Raw genomic sequence first — 22,903 nt, 5'->3', positions numbered from 1 at the left:
TTTCGACGTGCTAACTCCTTTGACAAGCACTTAATGTCCAATTTTGACATACATTCAAGAATAACCCCATGATCATTTTTAAATTATAAAATGATCTGATGCTACACAACAATAAACTATTTGGAATTGAATGTATACATCTCATAAATATAGAAAGCAAATAAGAACAACAACAACCCTCAAGGTATAAAGCAAGTAATTACAACGTAATGATGATTAACAGCACACTGATAGAGTTCAGTTGCTAAAGCGTTCATGCAACAAAAAGAACAGATGAAACTGCACTGTATATAAATATATAACACAGTATTCAACATGACAAACTCTGTGTAGGACACAGAAAAAGGCGGGAGAGGGATTCGCTAACTGAAAAATAGGAGGGAGGAGGGAGTGTGTCAGATCCCAGAGAACTTGGTGGTTCGCATATGCTGCAGTGAGTCAGTACTGGCAGCTGGAGGGGGGAGACGTCTTGTAAATCTAAGATGCAGACCTGCATTTGCAAATGACGTTTCTTTCAAATGACTATGCCTTAGTTCTAGTAAATGTTTGTGTTTCTTTGTCTTAAAAGGGAACAAAGTGAGCAAAAACGGTTTTTGATTAAATCAACTTGCATCACTTTTGAATAACCATCTCAAGTAAACCCAGGAACAAAATGGTTTAACAGTCCATAGATGTGGTGGTCATCTGGTGGTAGTGCTAGTAACACATTTAAGGCTTATGTAGAGGAAGTTTGTTCACTTGAAACAGGTTTTCTTTTTGGAAATATGTCTGAAGCAATGCAAACCTTGCTCGACACAGGCCAAATTCAGGTCATGAAATCAGCTACATGTTTAATGTTGAAAGCTTGTGGGAAGAGGTGTATTCTGTTCTAGGGTGACATACCCCTGTAATATATTCATGGAGGACCAGTGTGGTCATACCGGATGGGACACAGCAGCTCCCCCTCTCCTAATCTGCTTAATGCAGGGAAGGCGAGTTGTAGCTCAGAGAGACGTCCGAGCAGGGCTGTGTACTAAGATGTCAGAGCAGAATGTACAGCACACAGAGCAGCAATGGATTTCAGGCAGGAACATCAGGGTATATTTACACTCAAATATAATAGTAAAATTGTATTGTTGTATGTTTCCTTTAATAGAATAAATGAAGCAAATATGTGTTTAAGTGTAAGAACAAAGCAAGGAATGATATCCAGTATAATGGTTACAAGATATGCCACATCCCAAAAATAAACATTATATTTGAATTTGCAGAAAATACTGGGACTTTAAAGGCATTGTTTGACACAATAAACATAATTCTTTAATTTTCTCAAAATGTACAAAATATTAAAAACAATAAAATACATTACAAACACTCATTAAGGGACGAAACGCGTTGAGGATACAGCATTATACTCAATAAGGGTTCTAATGTATTTTAATGTTTTTATTATTTTGTAAATTGAGGAAATTAAATAATTGTTTTTTTGTTATTATAGTGTCAAACTGATTGCATTTAAAGTCCCAGTAATTTCTGCAAATTCAAAGATAATATGTTAAAGTGTATTTAAAAACATTGAAATTGCCACTGCTGAACTTTTGTTTTGAGAATGTTAGATGGCTAGCTATAAATATTTATTATTTTGGTGTTAGCACTTTCCAAATTACTGACCCAGGATACCAATACAGGGATAGATTTGATTTCTGACACTTATTAGATAATCATTTACTGAAAGGTTGTTCTGGGTATGTGAATCAAAGTACTGAATCCCCAGACAAAATTTTTCAGGATGGCAGCAATTGTTCTCTGTACGGCTTTAATGACAGGAATACTCACTACTGCCCAGAAATCATCCAAATTAATTTTCAGATTCATTTCTTTCTTGTGTACCATGTATCTACTTATTCATCAGTGTATGTCAGTCAAAACACTCAGTGTCTCAATAAAAAGCAAGTCAAAACAATCACAAATCCCAAGGAGTGACAGCTTGTTGATGAAAAGAAAGTGACAATTTTGACAGCACACTAACTGTGATGTGCATCTTAAAAATAAGATACACTTCACAGCCAATTTGAAATGAAGGGTGATACTAAAGAATTGTTTATATGATACAGTACACATAAACATAAGAAATTACCCCTATATGCATGGTATATAATAAACTGTAAATGTGGCATTCACCAAACTTTGCGGGTAAAAGGAGTAATTCAGCTGCAGTAAAAGGTTTAGTGATGTCATCTTCCCAGCTTTACAAATATAAACTTTTATTTTACCTCTAGAATTATTAGAAATTCAATTAAATAAAACCTGCTTCAGATATGCAATATATACTATAAAGTAGCCCCAGTAAGTACATGTCCAGGGTGTCAATCATTCCTACATTCTTAACCATGACACAGACCAGTGAAGACAAAATAATTGCTCTCAGCTGTTTTATTATTATTATTATTATTATTATTATTAAAAAGAAACCCTATCAGTGATAACAAGTAAAACATGGAGGACACCATTGCTAACCTTCCCTACAAATATTAGTTTTCTAACCATCAGGCTAAGTACATTAAAGTACAAACATAGCTAAAACTATTGGTTTTGCAATGTAGTGGGAAGGTTACAACTCAGGGGCATATTCTGTCTAAACAATTTTTGGGAAATTTCCCTTCAATTCTTGTTTGAGAGAGAAACAAAAAATCTCCCTAAGTACGGGAAAACTCTCCTCCTATGTAAATGTCCCCTTTGAAAGATTTGGTCTTATATCTTGTTCTGGGGACAACACTAAATTGTTGCATTTCTCCTCACGTTCTGTTTCGATTACAATGGTCACCATTACAAATGGAGCAATATATCTTCTCCAATGGGGCACAGAAAGCAATACAAAAAAAAACCTTGACATACACCCTTAGTCTATCTAACCTTTCTAAATATTCCACACTTCAGTGCTTAAGGAGACACTTAGCTGCTTATAGATATACTTGAGGCTTTTTGAGACACTTGTTGGAACAAGAACATTTTTCCTATTTGTCTTTATGGACAGAAAGTGCAGGGAAATCTTCATAATCATGACAAGGACAGAAGGACACTTTCTTTGTGGTACATCAACAAATGAAAAGTCCTGGGATACACATTTTTTTAGATTTAATGTGTAAGTAAACCCACTTAACAAAAGTCACCACAAACAATATTTTTTTTTCTGCAGAAGAGCCAAAGTCAAAGATAACAATACAAAAAATAAGCTTAACATAACATTATGTTTTAATCTGCTCCAATAAGGTTCTCAATGAGTAATACTGCAAGTCAAGTCACTATTAGAACACAAGTAATGAAATAGTTAATTTATAAGGCAGCACTCATCTCTTCTTCACTACTGTTTTATGTGTCCCTCTTTAACCAATTGGCAAGAAGCTGTAGCAGCACATGTTACATCCACAACAGAGAAAGGAGCTGCTAATGGAGGACTTGGATCTATGCCTGGCCTCATCACTCACAGACACAAGGGGGAGGGAGGTGCAGGGTGAAAGAAATGCAGAGAGCAGAGTACAAAAGATACACTGCAAGCTGGAATAAGGGAAATAAAGGAGGAAATGATAGGACACACAAAGGAATGTGAACAAGATACACACCAAGTCTTGCTATTTACAGGTTAAGTGTAACTAAATATTTAATGACAACAGTTCACTGCAATTTACACCAATTAGGTGTAATGTTTTTGTTCAAAACTGTAAGAGAAATGTAAAACTTCATTTTTATTTCATTTTTCCCCATACAATATTTTAAAAACTATAATTTCTGAAAGTTTTAATAAAACATCTTACTGTATAGCCTTGGAGGCCAAACTGTAGTCTGAGAGCCCTTGTGGGCACTGGTAAGTGTTGTGTGGACCTTGGTCAGCAGAACCAGCATTGAATCCCCAATCTCTATCTTCTGCAGCACACAGTAGCCGGTCTGCAACCATAATCGCATCCAGTATGTTTGCATTATGACAGCCCTCTATACCTTTTAATAAATATATATATAATTATACACTAAACATACTGTTCTGCTTTTTAGCCAGGTCAGTAGCCCCATTAGAAGCCCCTGACAAGTACTGCTATAAAGAATACATAACACCATGGAAAATGTGCCAAAAATAACCAAACTGTAAATAAGCTTAGAATAAAGTAAACCTAAACACAACTGTTTGTGCCAACTCTTCTTCTTATAGGCCATGTACATAGAAATATGCTTTATTCAGGCCACCAAGACTAAAAAAAACTTTTTTTTAATTTTTCTTTTTTTTTTTTGGATGCCAGCAACAACAGCCGCTCTGTAAGGGTGCAATAAAAAAATTGTTGACAGACTAGAATACCAGCACTCTTTGTCTTGCCACCGACATGTATTTAATCTTTCAGATGTATTTATTTCTGTCAGAATCAAAGTTTCCAATAGCTATCAGATAATTTCTGTTGCAAATAGCAAAGCAATTATTACTTTTTACTTTAGACAGGATGCTAAAAACAAAATAAAAAATAAAAATATCTCACCACATAGGAAATCCTTTGTTTACTCCTTAAAGTGTACACATCTGGGCAATACACTCATTATGGGCCAGTGAAATAGAAAGTATTAAAGTAAGAGGATCATCACCAACCAAATCTAGTACAATAGTTACATTTTTCCCAACCTTCCTGATCAGCATATTTGTGCTTGATGGAAGCAAAATATTAAAGCTATTGGTTTACAATAACAGCCATGAAATTACTATTGTAGGAGGCCTGGGTGTATGGGAAGCCCCAAACACAAATACCAGTAAGACTATTTCCTACATACATCAGCCTGGACAATGTACACAGCAATGATGGCCAATAACTTTGTCCAATATTCTAACATTTTTGGTAACAGTCATTACTTCAATGGTAAGTAAGTAAGGCTTGGAGCAGGATGGCACAGTTTTGTGTGGGAGGGAAAAAGAAACAATCCACTAAAGTACCTAACAACAACGCCAGTTAAAACCAGAGGATTGCAGGTCCCGGGCTTTACAACAAACCCTAAATACACAGATAGTATGGAGCAGGGGTGTCAAACTCAGGCCAGTGGGCTAAATCTGGCCCGCACTGTAATTATATTCGACACACGAGAAAATACCAAATGTCTACTAGAGGTGGTGCACCGGAAAACAATGCATGCACTGCTACAATACAATACAATACTACAAATCTCAAATCACACCACACTCCTTAAGTAAGGCAGAAAAAAGCATATTCCCCAAAATAGTTTTGAACCTGCAGCAAAAAGGAATGTAAAATACTATAAAGTTAAACAAAAAATGTATCCACAACGCTTGTCAATAGTAAAAAAAAAAATGCCTAATATAAGATATAGTAAGTAAGATATATAATTTCAATTCGTGCCCAGCTCTAGTAATTCTTTTAAACTATTTTCAGTTGGGGTAGCATGGGTGAAACTGCAAAATTGTACATTGTTCAACCACACACCCAAACATTCTCCATTGTATTGGATAGCAGTTTTTGCAAGGATTTGCCTGTGGTTGTGTCTGTGTTGTGGTTATGTTCCTGGAAGTGGCACGTTGCTCCCGGAAAGAGCAGCACTGCCCGGCGGACCTGTGTGTGCACATACAACAACCCAAGGTGCAGATTGCAGCTCATTGAGACACAGCACCAGTTTGTTATGCATCTGGGGGAGACTAACCATATCGTTTTCAAATGCAAGCCGAAAGACAGAAAGAGGAGGAGCCTAGGAGAAGTTATTAACATTACGTCTTATGATTTTCATTGTCCATTGCTTTTTAGCTTGTGGCAATATCACAAACTTCTCATTCATTACCAGTATACATATAGTACACATTCATATAGGCTCCTCAACAGATGGTAGTACTGTACCTGTACAGTACCTGTTTTTAGTCTATAGTAACTAGTAAATGTCATGTCTTAATGTCTTACACTGACTTAATTAAGTTACACGGATGTGTAGTGTAAAGTGATGTGCATTAAGCACACAACAACATATACATTTACAACAAAGTGCAAAGGTGTAAATGGGGACAAAGTCTTGCAATATTTGGAACACAGATCTTTCATCATGTGTGTTTTTTGACTACAATGCCAGAGGCTTTTGTTATTAGATTCCTTCAATAAACTAAACCAACTTGAAAAGTTCAGTGAGCTGTAGTAACCAATATGAATTCTCTCTAGTAAAAAAAACTAAAACTGAAAATTGTTTGCTATAGATCAACAGCTACATACATTTCATGAGCTATGTACAAACATCTCATGGTTTCTAATGGATATGTATTGTGGTGCAGATTACTTGCATATGAAAAAATCAGCTGCTGCTTATGTAGCTCTTTATGTATCTACCACGTACCGTGCAACTTAACCATAAAACTAACAGCAGCCAACACAATTCAAGTGTGTGAGTCCGAGTTGTGTGCATGTGTGTTATAGCATGGTAGAGGCAAAAGATTCTGAAATTCATTGGCAGGGTAATGGCTAATATGTTCTCAATAAAGGGCAAAAAAGTTTCATTTCCATTATGCCATATAAGTCTTCATTTCAGGGGCCAACATCAGTCTCACATATATATATATATATTTGCCTCCGGAAGTTGTGTTTTTTTTAATATTTAACTTTGTACTTTGGGTATTTGGTAAACAAAGTATATTTTATTTAAATTAACTAATAGTAAAAAGAAAAAAAAGGACAGAAGTCTCCTGGTGTATTGCATAAGAAAATCCTAGAACCTTTACTAAAAATCTAAATAGTCCAATGGTGGTTATTTTCATGAAAACGCCCATAGATTCTGAACAGATCTGCCAAGTCTAAAAATAAGCAAACAATGAACATGAGGCCAGTCGTATAAAAATCAGCTGCTGCAGCAAATACATTACTGACATCAAGCTGCCCTTTTTCTAGAACTCTGTATTCCAGACACAACAAAATATTAGTGATTAGTAACCTGTCCCACAAGTTTCTTCTGAAAGGGAAAAAAAATCCATAGACGCCTCAATCTCTTTTACACTTTCCTGTTTTATGTATGCTAGGTCGTACTCAAAAAGCAATGCAACCCCTTATTATCCTAATGCTTTGATGATCTCTTCTCTCCAAGCAGCCTGTATAAAGCAAACACAGATATCACAAAGGATAAATGTACTTTCACACTACAGTACAATTATCCCTTGCCCTTAAGTTGTATTAAAGAAATGAAAATGGTGCTCCCTACCTTGGATGTGTCATAGGGTAGTTATACCTAACTCAGCTATAACCGTCAGCTTCAAAGAAGACCCAGCTACCGTAGGGAATAGGAGCCAAGGCTACTTCTGAGCCTAAGAATGTATTATAGCATGTAGTTCCAAGTGTTTACTGGTGCCAGGCATGACGCAGCCCACTGTAATTATATTTACCTAACGACACATCCTAGATACATTCCAGCACAGAAATGGTATCAAGCGTAATTAAAAAAAAAAAAAAAAAAAAAAAGATATAATGACAAGCATTTTGAAAGACTGTAAGGAACCTAAAACATTGCAAATTTTCTGAAATTAGAGGTCCCAGAATACAATTATGGACGATATCAGTGTATCTGTTCATGAAATTTACAGAGGAAAACACTGAATTTTTTCTCTCTCTCTCTGAATCGCGTAAATGGCAAATATTTTCATAATTATAACTGAAATAAACTACGATACAAAAATGTTGGATACATGCTTTTGTTGAGATTTAACAGCTTGAACCCAAATGACTTGCATAGGAGACCCCTGCTCTAACAAAGTCTTTTATTGTGAATGATAATTTTTCCCTTTATATTACACTAAATTGACAAACTGTACATATGGAAAAACAAGGGAAGCGCAGCGTGTTGTCAGTGTAGATTCGAATAAAAGAAACCCATAATAAGTAAGAAAAATCAAACAAATATTTTGCATTTCTTTAGTAATACCAAAAAATAAAATACATCCTTATCCCTGTGGTGCACTTCTGTTTGGTGGCCTTGAAGCCATTCCTAAGCATGGTCACACTTTGATTTCAAAAGCATGAAAGTCACTGTCACTGATTTAATGAAGTGCAACGTTGTAGGCTTGATATTTTTACTAATATGAAAAACTAACCACAGTTTTGACAGTTAAATATGACAAGTGTTTGTGCATCTGGCAACCCTGGAGGGATTTTACCTTTTCCTAGAATGTTTGACCATACTTAGTTTAAAGTGTAAGCTGCAGGCGATCTGTGACATTGGCTAAATACTACCAGTAGGTGGCTGATGTGAGTTTAAAATGACCCAGTTCTGACCGTCAGCATTTTTCATCTCCTCCTTTTTCTCCTCCACTTGCCCATTATTTTTTTTTTCCTCCAATAATTTTGTTGTGTTTTGGTTTGAGATGGTATGAAGACACCTGTAACCTTGGCCAGGTTCTCTTTAAACTGCAGTTACCGGTTCCTGATGCGGCTTGCTTCTACTGTCCCGTCTTACCAGTACCAGAGCCAACAAACTGTAAAGTCAGTATGGAATATATATAGCCCATGTTTTTAAACCTTAAATTTTATTGCAAAAGTAAACCTTACTAGCTATACATCTAGGCTTTATGTATACAGTGAATGCATGTCCCTCATAGGCATGTATCAGCCATGCATTATTCATTAAATATCTTTAGCAGTGACTAATTTTACTTGCAACGAAACACTTAAAAACATAGGACTAGAAAAACAGGGCTTTTGGAAACAACCTAACACAGTACAAAGGTATAATGCCTGTACAGGTAAGAAGAGTGAAATAAAGCTAAAACTACGGGAAAAGCAACCACACAAGAACATCTGCCACTTTAGTACAGGGCACTCTTATGTAGCACTTGGAAACTATAGGCCTGATTTAATAAACATCTCCAAGGCAGGAGAAGATACACTTTCATCAGTGAACCCGGGTGATTTAGCAAACCTGTAAATCGATTTACTAAAAGTCAATAGCTATTTGTTAGCAAATGTTTTCTATCCTGGAACAGATCCAACCCAGGTTTGCTGGGTCACCCAGGTTCACTAATGAAAGTGTATCTTCTCAAGCCTTGGGGAGCTTTAACAAATCAGACCCAATGATGGAAGAACAAAAGATAATCACAACTAAATCTTCACCTCTTAGGACTGAACATGCCTTGAGAAACTTTTCCTGTATTCAAAATGTAAACAAATCAAATATTTGAGGTTTGCATTACACCTCAACAGGGACAGATTTATCTACTGCTCTCACAGGTCAGCCACCTTGCTCATCTCCCATATGCACTGAAAGCAACCCTCCTTATTGTGTTAACTCTGAAATCTAGTCAAGATGTGCTAAAAAGTCCTAAAGCTTGCTCATCCCGCTCCATACCTACCTACTGGTATTTGAATTACATTTACCCCATCAATAACGGTAAGCAACGCATGCTTCAGGATGTCAACTGCAGGTTTTCATAGTAGTAAAAGAAAAGTAATAATATCCAGTTACAAATGGATGACCTATTTATACCATTATATAATATAGTTTGATTTTGGTACATTTTATCATTTTTTTTTTTTTCCCACGGTTGTTATCTAATGTGAAAGTCCCCGTGTAGTCTCTGGTTTAGCAATCCTGGCAATGATCTTTCCTTTGACTGCAGAGGAGCATGGGTATTCTTATACACACACTGCCTGCTTGCTTGAGCTGGTCTGGTTTTAATTCAGCCAGCTTTGCATATAATTTATTACTTTGTCCATACACCTCCCTCCCTTGAGATGTCTGCATTTTTCTGTCACTTCCCCCATCTCTCCCTTTCATTCCTTTGATCTTTCCCTGTCCTTGCTTTTTTTGTTTCTCTTCTACAACAGCCTACCCTGCCTCTATTTACAGCCCTCAGCCTTTGTTAACCTTGTTCACATCCCCTCTTTGCTATGCACGCCCATGTATATGTGTACTTCAATAAGTATGAAATCAGTTTACAAAACACATAACTTGCCACACTGCAGACCGAGGTTTACAAATCAAGAATATTCATCACTAACCAAATGGCAAAATAAAAGGTGATAGGTATGATTACCGAACAAAAGAGTGAAAGGTAAATGGACTGCCTAACAGTCTGTTACTATCTAATGAAAAACGTAACATTTTTAAAATTCAATCACTGCTGCCAATAACCTCATTCTCAACAGTCGTGATTTTACTTAAACCCCAACCCAAGGGGAAAGACAATAAGATAAGAAGAACATAGAAACTCCATTCACATATTGTCCTATCCAAGATTTGATGTTGGAACCATTGTGACTGCTGCACAGAGTGCTAGCTATACCAAACCCAGCAGAAAAAATAGTGAAAAACATTCATCTATATACACTGTATATACAGAATTATATATATTATATATACAGCTACATGGTTCTACAGCTACATGGTTCTACCATCCCCAGATGAAGAAGAATAATATAGTACACACACGCGTGCACAGCTTATTCTTTAAGACAGAGTTTCTCAACCAGGGTTCCTCCAGAAGTTGCTAGGGGTTTCTTGAGCAATGAGCGATTTGGACCTCTCAGATCAGTTTAGCTGACACCAGAGATCTTTCTGGCTATCTGTAAAGGTGACATTCTTCCCACTGACCACCACACTAATGTACTGTGAGCTGTGAATATAGTATTTATAGAAGGGGTTCCCTGAAGACCTGAAACTTATTTTAGGGTCCCCCCATGTAAAAAAAAAAAGGGTTGATAAACCACTGCTTCAGACTGTCTCCACATGCATTATTTTCTGCATTATTTCTACATGCTCTGCAATAGCAGATTTTCATTTTTGGGTACAGAGAAACACTTTATGGAACCAGTGACATTTTGTAGGCTACAATAATTTGTACATATTAATTGAAAAAAATGTATTTGTTTTCATTTCAGTCCTCTGAGGGAAGCAAGAGGGTGTGGATGTTCCAGAGGTTTCTAGAAGCTGCCAAGACTGTGGCACGTTCCAAGTACAACATTCAGTTTTTCAGCCAGGTTTCACAAGAATCCAACAATTGGCTTTTTTCCGGAGCACTGTTAAACCTTCACAGAGATCAGAATATTTCAGAGATACATTTGGCCACTTTCTATATCTTGCTTTTTGGTGTAACCTTTTGTTACTGTTGTAAGCTCAAACTTTTTGAAAGACCTATATTCCAGCTGTGTTGTAGATTCTGACTGTCTCCAATGACAATGTGCAACACAAACTCACATTCTTGTAAAACAGTATACATAAAACCAGCTACAAAAACCCATCAAGAGATTGTATTGCTTTGAACACATGAAGTTAAATTTTGTTAGGGTGACATGTGCCTACAATAAAAGAGGTGTGTCAGCTAACACCTTAAATAGTTTGGCTTCAAAGCAATATGAGGAACTCAGGATTCCTAATATACTAAATAAACAGAAATATGTAAAAAAAATAATGCAGAATTATTTATTGTCTTACCAGTATAATAAATTATCAGCCTTTACTGGGAAAAGATAAAGGAATGTTTTAGAAAAATGCTACTCAATTCCATTAAACAACAGCCTCCAACATAATCTTAGAATTAGGTCAGCACCCCTGTGATCCAAAATATTATTTTTAATATATTAATAATAATAATAATAATAATAAACATACATAGTAATACTGATTTATTTGAGTAAAAAAGGGAACTAGATCTCCTTCTGGTCAATGGGCATAGAGAAGATCCATTTTTATCAGTGAACCTGAGTGATCCCGCAAACCTGGAATAAATCTGGTCCAGGTTAGAAAACATCCGCTAACGACACAAATTACTTATTTCTTTCTTATTACCTAAGAAATTCATTCCAGGTTTGCTGGATCGCCCAGGTTCACTGGTAAAAGAGGATCTTCTCCAGCCTTGGACAGCTTTAATAAATCAGGCTCAATGCGTAGTTCACCCACCATAGAATCTACATGCCTACCTTCACACTCTCCCAACAACTACAATGAATTTTGCAGCACTACACAATGCATTTTGCTATTATTTTTTTTTTACAATTTCAACATTGCAAAGACATGCCGATACACCAATGTGGTGTAAAAAGGGACGAACATTATAGAATGCCGAAATTCACATATTTTACAACTTTACAACGTAAAAGTATTCCAAGGAAAGAATATATTTGGAAGACAAAGCATATCCACTCTACAATCAAAACAATAAATTGTTAGGTGGTTTAAAAATTTTATTTGAAGTCTAATTTATAAAACTGACTTTTGTCAGAGGGGCCCTACAGGTCACATGATATATTTTGCAACGATGTTTACATTACTGCAGATTTTGTCACAATCCTACTGTCTAGATAGGAGGATAGGCTAATGAAACAACTCTTTCAATCTGTATTATAAGTGTGAGGACCCACTTGCTTTAGTCAAAGATTGGTCCCAATAACCTAATATAGGGAACAATAAGGCCCCAGCATTCCTGCAAACACATATCTAAGTATATCATCCAATGAAGGGATGACTGCATTAAACCTTAGAAGAATGTTAGGGGTGTCAAAATAATTTCCTCAATCTGTAATAAAAATAGCAAGAACAACTACAAAAATTCCTGCTGACCATAGAAAAAAATGATCACTTCATACCGATCACTTGCAACTATTTAATACTGATATTTAGAAAAACATCTTATGTGGACACTACCTTTGAGAATACTAAGTGCAAGCAGTAATTTTCTGTTAGTGCTATATCAAAATCTGATCTCTGGGCACAAAAACTCCTATTTAAATGTATTCCACAATAGGCACAAAGGAATTAGAATGCCTTAGCAGGTTTAACACCAAGGTGCTTATTCATGTCTGATTAACTTCAAACTAGAGAAATATAATCTATAATTACCAAACCATATTTAGAAGCTAAAAGCTTAGGAAGATATGCTTGTAGTTCTTATAGTAAAGATACACACAACTCTACATGGCTCAAACATACGCATTATCCACATTACATAGTTTTAAGCATCAACCCACAGCTCTCGAACATTTAGAGCCAACTAATCAGATTCCTAAAAAAGGACAAAGGAGAAACTTGTAGTGGCCCAACTGGAAGTCATTAGCACAACACCTGCTGCACACATGTCACAGCCTACAAATGAGGCAGCCCACCATGCAGAGAAAGCTGGCCATTCCCAAATATTTAACATGCTAATCATTTTTGTTTTTTAATGGAATGGTAAAGAAGCAGAGTGATACAGTCTCAGAACAAAACTTTTGTTTGTCTGTACCTTATGCCTTATGGCTTTTTTTTTTTCAGTAAGTACAAAAAAAATTGTTATATTAAACCATTTATAAAAAAAAAAAATAAAGGTACTGCTATTTGCAGACTTTCTTCTGAAGCTGCTCGTTTGCCATGCTTTCTCTTTGGCTGCAGAGTTTTGTAAACTGGTGACCCAGAACAAGTTCCTTGTAAGAGAAAGTCACAAATCCTTAAATGCATGCTCGTTCTAGGTCATTCAATTTACTGAAGTGAAGGGTCAAATTATGACTGTCAGGCAACCAGAATTTTCAAAAGCATTGAACAGGCAAGGTTTCCTTAAGGCCAGTTTAACAAAGAATAGCTGCAGGCAGTCCTGAAAGGAAAAATAAAGTGTGTGTGTGTGTGTGTGTGTGTGTGTGTGGTGTGTGTGTGGTGTGTGTGTATTACAAACATACATACACAATCATTTATCTTCTAATCATACATTTAAAAATGTAATTATGTAATTAAGCATTTCTTCAAATCCCATTGCTAAGCCATGCTAAGCTCAGTGCCTAACAATAAAAGGTATAGAACAGAAAAGGTGACCACTAACCATCTTTAAAAAACATTTTCTCAACATATATGACACCTGGAGCCCTTGGGACCCCATAAACATTGTTTCTGGCTTGCACAGAAAGGATTGCTGTTTTTCGAAACTGCACTGCGGTTAAGTTATATGGTCAATTTAGATGCAAATAGTGCTTAGCATAGCTCTTCTTTAACCTAATTTGCACCGTATTGGATGTTACGGTAGTGATTATCTGAGCCACAGACAGTAAAGCATTTACATGAACAACAAATAGTACATTACTCAGGATTGCCCAAGGGACAAGTCTGAGACAAAGCAAGACAGACATATACTGCACCCTACACATAAAGTAAAAAAAAAAAAAAAGTGCACAAGGATATGTGTGATGTACAGTTTTTATTTATTAATGGATGCTTATTCAGCAATTTCAATTTGCAAATCTGAGAACAAAATGTTTAAATTACACAGCTCTAGTACTCCAGAAACAAGAAACATTCAACCGCTAGGTGACTGGCAGAAGTATAAAACCTTATTTATTAGGACAATGAGTATAATAAAACATTTGTGATCTCAGACAAAATTCATGTTATCAGAGATTCAATTGCTTGTGCCACTGATATGTTTGGCATATTTGGGGGGTGGGGGTTGGGTGGCGGACAGCTGGTAACATTTTTCTTACAAGAGGTCACAGGTTGACAATGCAAGTTCAGGCTTTCCCCCCCATCTGTTAATTGCAAGGAAAGCTTAGCAACTACTGTAATGTGAGGCAGAAGGAAGGATATAGGAATGTTTATTTTTTAGTCCAGCCTTTCTTAACCTTATTATCCCTGAGGAACCCCTAAATTTTCAATTGGTGGCCAGTGAAAAGAACTGACCCCCTAACTCCCTCCATACAGTGGTCGCTAGAATAACACCATTATAGGCACCTAGAGTCATGCAGTGGGTCTACTCAATTCCTTTAGCCCAGGAACTATGCAGGCATCAAGTTGGAGGTCAATCAGCCACTGTTCCAAGAACTATGGTTGAGACCATGAAACTTAAAGCCTATCTGCAAGCGTGGGCAACTGTAACTGGTGATTGTTTATTCATAAATATGCATTACCAGACATTCTGACAGCTGCAAACAGCAATAAAATATCATAAAGATGTGTTCCACAACAGCTGCTGCAGTAATGTCAGGTACAAAATCTGTTCAGTGAATCTTTGTTATCACTGTAGGAAGAACAGATACAATGAGAGATATGTAACAAACAAGCACAATGTTAAATCTCAAATAAAACACAAAAATGCTTAAATCACAAAGAATTACATGTGGTTTTGTGGCTGTAATTTTATCACAAGATCATTAGGCTAAAAATAATTGTCACCCTTTTTTGTTGTTGAGTGTCCTCCCCAGCCCCTTTTAGCTGGGTGCACCACCCAGCCCTTTTCAGCAACCACCCGGCTGTTTTTAGGTGGTTATCAATTAATTGGGTCACAATACCAGGGCTGCCACCCGCCTACAATTTCTTGCCACCCGGCTTAAAAAGATTTCTGTGTTGAGCACTGTTGTAACATTTTGTTTTTAAAAAACAAATCTTATCCTGCACTGTGATGGAGTCTAAAATACTTTATTGTGGCAGCCATCAAGCCAAGCTTCTTCCCCTTCTTTCTTTATTTTGTATTATGGGGATATTAGGCAGGGCACTCAGAGACTGTCAGTAATATGAAGCTTGCCTTGAAGCTAGATACAGTCACTCAAAAATAGCTCACTAGGGTTTTACTAAATTTGGCAAGGAGACAAGATGGTTAACAAAGATCCGTGTATTCCCCCACTGCAGGTCCGCACCCTGAAGGGAAGACAGGTGTGCACTGCACTTAATATATTTCAAGCAGCTTTACTTATGTTAGTGATGCCACAGAGCCATATACAATATTTACATACCTAGATTTGGGAATAGATAATGAGATCAAAAAAATTTCCGTATGCACATTAGACAGAGAGGGCCATACAAAAGACATCCAAACAGGGTCCACCTAACACAACATATATGCAAATAGCGCTTGTGTTGGCTTGGTTGGGCATATCTTGTAGTAACGCGGTCAATGTGATCTAATAAACCATGTATAAGGCAAATGTGGAACAGGCTGTTTACAGCATATGGGCATAGTTGTGTCTGAGTAGTGCTACAAAGAAAAACAAGTAAGAAAACAAATCAGACTTTGCTTGGTGACTGCTGTACTGAAATCAGCTATGTATGACTGGGAAAAGCAAAATACAGCAGAGAAAACATTTACACTCACTCATTTCAACATTCACAAAAGTAATCTTGGACTCCTCATCAAGAAAGCTCACAAGTGTTATTGTGAATAACTATACAATGTTTTACAAACCTTTCATACACCTTGCAGTAGATTGGACTAAAAATTTGCATCAGATTCAGTGTTTGATGGGTTGTTGTGTGATGGCAGCAAATTAAAAAAGTATAAACTGTCCGACCATATTCCTGTTAAATGCAGCCTTCAAGCAGATCTAAAGTATTTGTATACTGTAATATATTCTTCAAATCATGCCAACAGCAAACAAAGTGTTAAAATGTTAACAATAATAATATACAAAATACATGTAGTATTCTCAGCCCCTCCAACCTTTAGTGCCACTAACAGCACCAAGTCCTAGCCTTTGTTTATTTGATCTCTGCCAAAAGGAAATAAAAAACAATGCAGTCAATCTGCAGCTCTTTTTTTAAAAACATCCCAAACACAAGGATTAGGATCCCCTAAAAAATGGACAGTTAGCTGCAGATTCCAATGGGATTTGCAAATTACAATCATCAAACTTTGTAAATTAAGCTTACCGTGACCAATGCCTAGACCATGTAAAAAACACTGAGGTGCATATAAATTTTGAGGATTTAGGAAAAAGAAGTATCTTGCATTTTCCAAGATTGGAAAATGCTAGTTTACTTTTCGTTAGCTGAGCTGCCAGTTACTTTTTTAATCACTTACCCACAACAATTACAGTAAGAATATTCAGGAACTTGGAAATCATCTGCTTACATTTTCTGGGCTAGTGGTTTGAGGAAATAAAGGACAAAGTACAAGGATTAGCCTGACAGCCAGGCAACTATCATTTGCAGAAAAAAAAAAAAAATATTTGTTGTTCAATTGTATAAAAACTTCTGTGAGGGTGCACTGCATTTTAGGAGAGAGGTTGCGGGGTCGTGGGGGGCTGGCATCTGTTCTGTTATGCAGTGAAAGCCCGTTTCTGAATAGACAGAAGTGTGGTAAAGTACCAGAATGGGCCACTAATTGTTGCAGTTAGCCCCTATCCTTGTACAACTATCTGGTATAGTTTTATTTTTTGTAAATCAGTACAAATATTTTACTGATCTGTTTAAAAAAGAATTTGTAAGATGTGCACTCTAATATACATAAGGAAGATACATAGAGACATATCTGAAAAAAAGGCAAAGCGGTGTATAAGTGAAATGTGGGATAAGGATAAAACATGGGCAGGGAGTGGACTGAGACATCAGAACAGCTGCTTAACAGAGGAACCAGGCATTGTCTTTTTAGGGAATTCCTTTTTGCCTGGATCCTATGTAGCCGCCTACCCCACTTAAATTCCAGCCTATTTCTGTCACTTCCCTGATATGCAGACATGAAGCCATCACTTAACGCCTTCACTGCTACAAGTAACTAAACTTCATCCTCAGCTCCCTAAAGCCAACTATAGACTTTACTTGTTTAAACATTCATTTCATCCAATGTCATCATAGTAAAAAATAAGATTGTGGTCAGAATTTAAAATCTAGAAAGACATTTTAAAACCAAAGCCTGAATAGCCCTTTATTCTGTGGGTCGCAAGATATAGTTTTTTTTTTTTCAGATCTAATCAAATACTTTTTTTAGAAATTTAATGTTCAATTTTTTGGTGGTGAAGTATCAAAAACAGCAGCAAACTGGCAACTGGAATCCCAAAAAAGCCTCGTACTAAAACCTACATTATGGAACATACGCTAAATGTAGCCCTGTATGCCACACAGTCTTTTGTAGTAACTCTTCCATCCACCAGACATGCACAGTGGATTCTGTGTTTATTGCAAAGGAAGTCCGTCCATTGTTGATGCCAACTTTTGATGAACCTTTCTCTGATGTTGAGGTATGAGGTTATAAACTGCAATTTCTGACAGTCTCCTCTGCCCTCATAATTACTAAATCACAGAGAATGCAACTCAAATGATAAAGCATCAAACATAGCTGCCCCCAGTCCTATGAAGTGTGCTTCAATGGAGAGATTACAATGACTGCATCCTACACAAACACAATAGTCTTGTAATGTGGAAAATACATTTTCAATGTAATTATTTCCACCCTGGAGTTCAGCTATTTAGTTATAAAAATAACAGCCGGTTACATTTAGCTACAAAAGTGATACTGTGCTACCTCATCAAAGCTATTCTAAAGCCAAAAATGTGTATACATTTTAGATATTTGGAGTAAACCAGAAGAGTCTAAAGAGAACCAGCAAATCATGGCAGGATTATACTGCAGAAAGCATGGTGCTGCTTTTCATTCAGTTGCTGGTGTAAAGCATGGGACATACATTCACATTACACACATTCAGATTACCATATTTATGGTTTAATACTATAATGAAAAACTAATGCATACCTTTGGAACTTTTTAAAAAGGTTATGATGGGCAGTTACTATGCAAGCTCAAATTGATTAAAATGAAAAGCTGAAACCCAGACAAACAAAATTCACACTAAACTTTGATCTGTTAAGGCAGCAGCCTTTATCAACAAGCATATCGTGTTAAGGTCTATTAGACTACACAAAAAAAGCATTAGGTCGGCTGTACTACACACAACTTTAGTGTCAGTAAGGTAATTTATTATGTTAAATCTAAGCAAAATCTTACTGTGTCCCCCATTAAGGGAGAGGTTAATATTTACATATATTATGTGACAATAAGGGAAAAGGCTAAAGACCAAAATGCTGGCCTGGAAAACTGGATGGCACCTGAATAACCTCGACATTTTGCAATGAAGTATGTATCTACAAAGTTTAATGATAAAGCAGCTTTATAAAAAAATCTTTAGCAAAAGATCTACCAAGTAGCTGCCAGGAGTTACAATTTTCTCTAAATATTTACAACCTGTGCCAATATCATTGCTTAACAAATTCCTGAAGCCCCTAGAAACCTCAGGGTTGGTGTCTTTGTTCAGCTGTTGTTGTGAATGAATACTTATGTTCAGAGATGTCACAAAATGCACTGATGGCTCCAAAGGTGGACTGACTAAAAAAACTGCAGGAATTTTTGCACCCAAATAATAAAGTCTATATCTAAATGCCAAATATTAAAATAATCACAATAAATGGTCACAATATTATGAATATTTGTTTTATTCATATACAGTTTCATTAAAAGTGGTTACTTGAAAATAAGTAAATTGAGAAGAAGATTTACTGTAGTTGTTTTATAGATTTCTCTGTCAACATTTTAAAACCATTTCATTTCTAGGTCTTCTTATCTAAAAGGGCCTAAAACAACAACATGTCCATTAATGGACAAGAAGACTCAAACCTTCACAACTGAGCTTATTCATTTGATTCAAATAGCACACAGAGATTATCCCTCTTCAGCTGTCCTCCAGGAATATGTCACTGTCACTCACAGCCTTCTAGGTTCTGGTGACGGCGTGATTCCAGAGACACCAGCTGACAACTATCCATGTATGGCTAGACAGGGCACTGCGACAAGACACTCCCACGTGTACAGCAATTCAGGGTGGGCAGTAATGGCTGTGCCGACAGTGCCAAATTTGGAAAGGCAGTTGGGGGACTACCAAAGTAATTCTAAACTAGGGAAGAGAACCACATGAGAAAAAAAAGGGAGAGGGGCTACAAAGGAGTATATAAAGGCCATGCTCAGTCACTTGAGCGTTGCAGTTGCAGCATACAGCAGCATACGTCTTCCCAGTTAACAGGTTTTAGGATCTCTGCTACATCCAACCATGTGTGACGACGAGGAGACCACCGCTTTGGTCTGTGACAACGGCTCAGGCTTAGTAAAGGCTGGATTTGCAGGAGATGATGCCCCCAGAGCTGTATTCCCATCCATTGTGGGTCGCCCTCGCCACCAAGGTGTCATGGTGGGCATGGGACAGAAGGACTCCTACGTTGGTGATGAAGCCCAGAGCAAAAGAGGCATTCTCACCCTGAAGTATCCAATTGAGCACGGCATCATCACTAACTGGGATGACATGGAAAAAATCTGGCATCACACATTTTACAATGAGCTCCGTGTGGCTCCAGAAGAGCATCCCACTTTGCTTACTGAAGCTCCACTGAACCCAAAAGCAAACAGAGAGAAGATGACACAAATCATGTTTGAGACCTTCAATGTTCCTGCCATGTATGTGGCTATCCAGGCTGTCCTGTCTCTGTATGCCTCTGGTCGTACAACTGGTATTGTGCTGGACTCTGGAGATGGTGTCACACACAACGTCCCCATCTATGAAGGCTATGCACTGCCCCATGCCATTATGCGTCTAGATCTGGCTGGTCGTGATCTCACAGACTACCTTATGAAGATCCTTACAGAGCGTGGCTATTCCTTCGTGACAACAGCCGAAAGAGAAATTGTTCGGGACATCAAAGAGAAGCTGTGCTATGTGGCTCTAGACTTTGAAAATGAAATGGCCACAGCTGCATCTTCCTCCTCCCTAGAAAAGAGCTACGAGCTGCCTGATGGTCAAGTCATTACCATTGGTAATGAACGTTTCCGATGCCCTGAGACCCTGTTCCAGCCATCCTTCATTGGTATGGAATCTGCAGGTATTCATGAGACAACCTACAACAGCATCATGAAGTGCGACATTGACATTCGCAAAGATCTTTACGCCAACAACGTCCTCTCAGGTGGAACCACCATGTACCCAGGTATCGCTGATCGTATGCAGAAAGAAATCACTGCACTTGCTCCAAGCACCATGAAGATCAAAATTATTGCACCACCTGAGCGCAAATACTCTGTCTGGATTGGAGGCTCCATCCTCGCTTCTCTGTCCACCTTCCAGCAGATGTGGATCAGCAAGCAAGAGTATGATGAGGCTGGACCTTCTATTGTCCACCGCAAGTGTTTCTAAATGTGTTTATATACTGCAATATTCTATATTTTTTGAAGGCTTTGCCTTAAACAGAGACAATATATAACTGTGGACTGAATTGTGAAGGATATTTAGATCAGGTGTATTTTACCTCCATTACACTCAATTACATTTCTCAAATACATACCTAATTCATTAAAAATGTGTTAAAACATTCAGAATATAAATGTTCAGAAGATTTGGATGTAATACTCATTCCAAAATATTTCAATGAATACACTTGATGTCAAACTGCTGCTATGACGCCAAATTAAAACATCTCAACTAATTATTTTGCTGTTTTTTTCTACTCTAATCTTTTGTTTAGTAGCCAGTCCCCAGAAATAAATGTGTGTGGGTTAAACATTGTGTTTTACAGTCATATCACTAAAAGGGTTTGCAATGTCTAATTGTAATTATCTTTTTCTGTAAAACAGCTTCTCAAGATCCTATTTTACTACATAGTGTAAAAATGTCTTTTGAAGTTCACTGCGTGTATTGTCAGATATTTTCAACACAGCAAGTGAGTTTGCCTAAGAGCCTAGTTTCTTCTCTTACACACATTCTTAGCTTATCAATAGAGGTTTATGTCAAAGGAAAAAAACAATCAAATTGTTACTGCAATATATAAGGAACCACCACTCAAACTATAAACTAGATTTTCAAAATGTTATATTTCATTGATAAGGCACACATTTAAAACTAAACAATGAATCCAAAGAATAATAAACAATCAAAAAACAATCATGTATGAAATGTGCTTGGTCAAATACAACTGAAGTGAAAGTGTCCAAAACAATACTGCACACATTAATTAAAAGGAACTTTCCTAAATTATGCGTTTTACATGTAAAGCATTTCTCCTGCTCCTGGAGGGTTAAGCCACATGTCTATGGTATGTTCATTTTCTTTGCAAAGAAAACAAAAACCAGTCATTTGTAGCACTGCTGTATTACTATAGCATTTCTTTAAAAGACAACTATAGAATTTCACCCCTGTGGGAATACTTTTTCCAGCCTCAAATGTAACACAGCTGCAGTTTGTTCTTGATTCCACTGTCCACTTAAGCATCACTAGCACTGCAAAATCAATGAGGAGTCAAACATTGCTGATTTCCAAGCGTTTAACTTATAAAAACTGATATTATTACCCTCCAGATAGGTAACTGAAAGCCCCCTTATGAGCTAACAAGTTTGTGTGATTCGCTATAATGCTATATATTTATTTAATATAGGAGGACTATCCACTCAAAATATATTTTGACAAGTTATCCTAAAAACCAACACTGCATCAACCCAGTATGGAGAATCATGCTGTAGTAGATAATACCACAATTGTCAAAGGAACCTTGAAGTTATGTTGTAACTCTCGTCTAGTTTATTTAGGAAAACAGAGTTAAAAACAATTACATGCAAAGTGTCATCACCCACATCATATCCATTTTTCAACATTCATCAGTTTTAGAAGCGAAGCAATCATAAATGGCTGTAAACAGGTTGATATGAGAAACTGTACTTCCCTCTTTTCAAATTAAATAAAATTACTTTTTTAAAGGATCTGCTTAGAAAAGTAGTGTATAGGTCCTGTTATGAATAGATGTCTGAGCATGTGTAAGAACCAGCTCCCCTCACTAACCAGCCAGTCTTCACAACATTAAAAGAAGGTCAGCTAAACTAAGTATTTACACTGAGAAGCTACAAGCTGGCTAGATGGTGGCCATTCTGTCCCCTTTAACCCCGATATCCTCAGCAGCACAAGTTCACATTAATTCAGGAGGAAAGTGCTGACTGATTGCAAAAGCAAAGAGGCTAGCCAATCCAAAGCCGCTCTATCTTATCAGTTAAAAGGCTAACTTGCCTTTTTGCTTGGTAGCAAAATCTTTTGCTATATACTTTTTTAAAGCTAATTGTTAGCTTACAGTAAAACAGAGGAAAACATACAGAGATCAAAACTTTTCCCAAACATTTACAGTTTTACAAAAAATCAACAAGTTTGTAGAAATGTCTCACATCTTCCCTTAC

At 36.9% G+C, this 22,903-nt stretch overlaps 2 protein-coding genes across 2 annotated transcripts in view; one reads left to right on the top strand and one right to left on the bottom strand.

Moving 5' to 3' along the window:
* MED13L (mediator complex subunit 13L) overlaps positions 1–22,903 on the bottom strand; it is a 77,721-nt gene that overhangs the window by 33,805 nt on the left and 21,013 nt on the right. The window lies entirely within an intron of this gene.
* Positions 19,674–21,172, top strand: LOC140333578 (actin, alpha cardiac muscle 1). The gene has a single exon (XM_072415325.1). The coding sequence runs from the start codon at positions 19,749–19,751 to the stop codon at positions 20,880–20,882; it is 1,134 nt and encodes a 377-aa protein (XP_072271426.1). The 5' UTR covers positions 19,674–19,748; the 3' UTR covers positions 20,883–21,172.

This window comes from Pyxicephalus adspersus, chromosome 6, assembly GCF_032062135.1.
Source record: "Pyxicephalus adspersus chromosome 6, UCB_Pads_2.0, whole genome shotgun sequence".
Lineage (NCBI taxonomy): Eukaryota > Metazoa > Chordata > Amphibia > Anura > Pyxicephalidae > Pyxicephalus > Pyxicephalus adspersus.
This window is presented reverse-complemented; position numbering and strand designations above follow the sequence as displayed.

Excerpts from the sequence above, each read along its gene's own strand:
- LOC140333578 (XM_072415325.1), top strand. The coding sequence starts at position 19,749 with ATGTGTGACGACGAGGAGACCACCGCTTTGGTCTGTGACAACGGCTCA.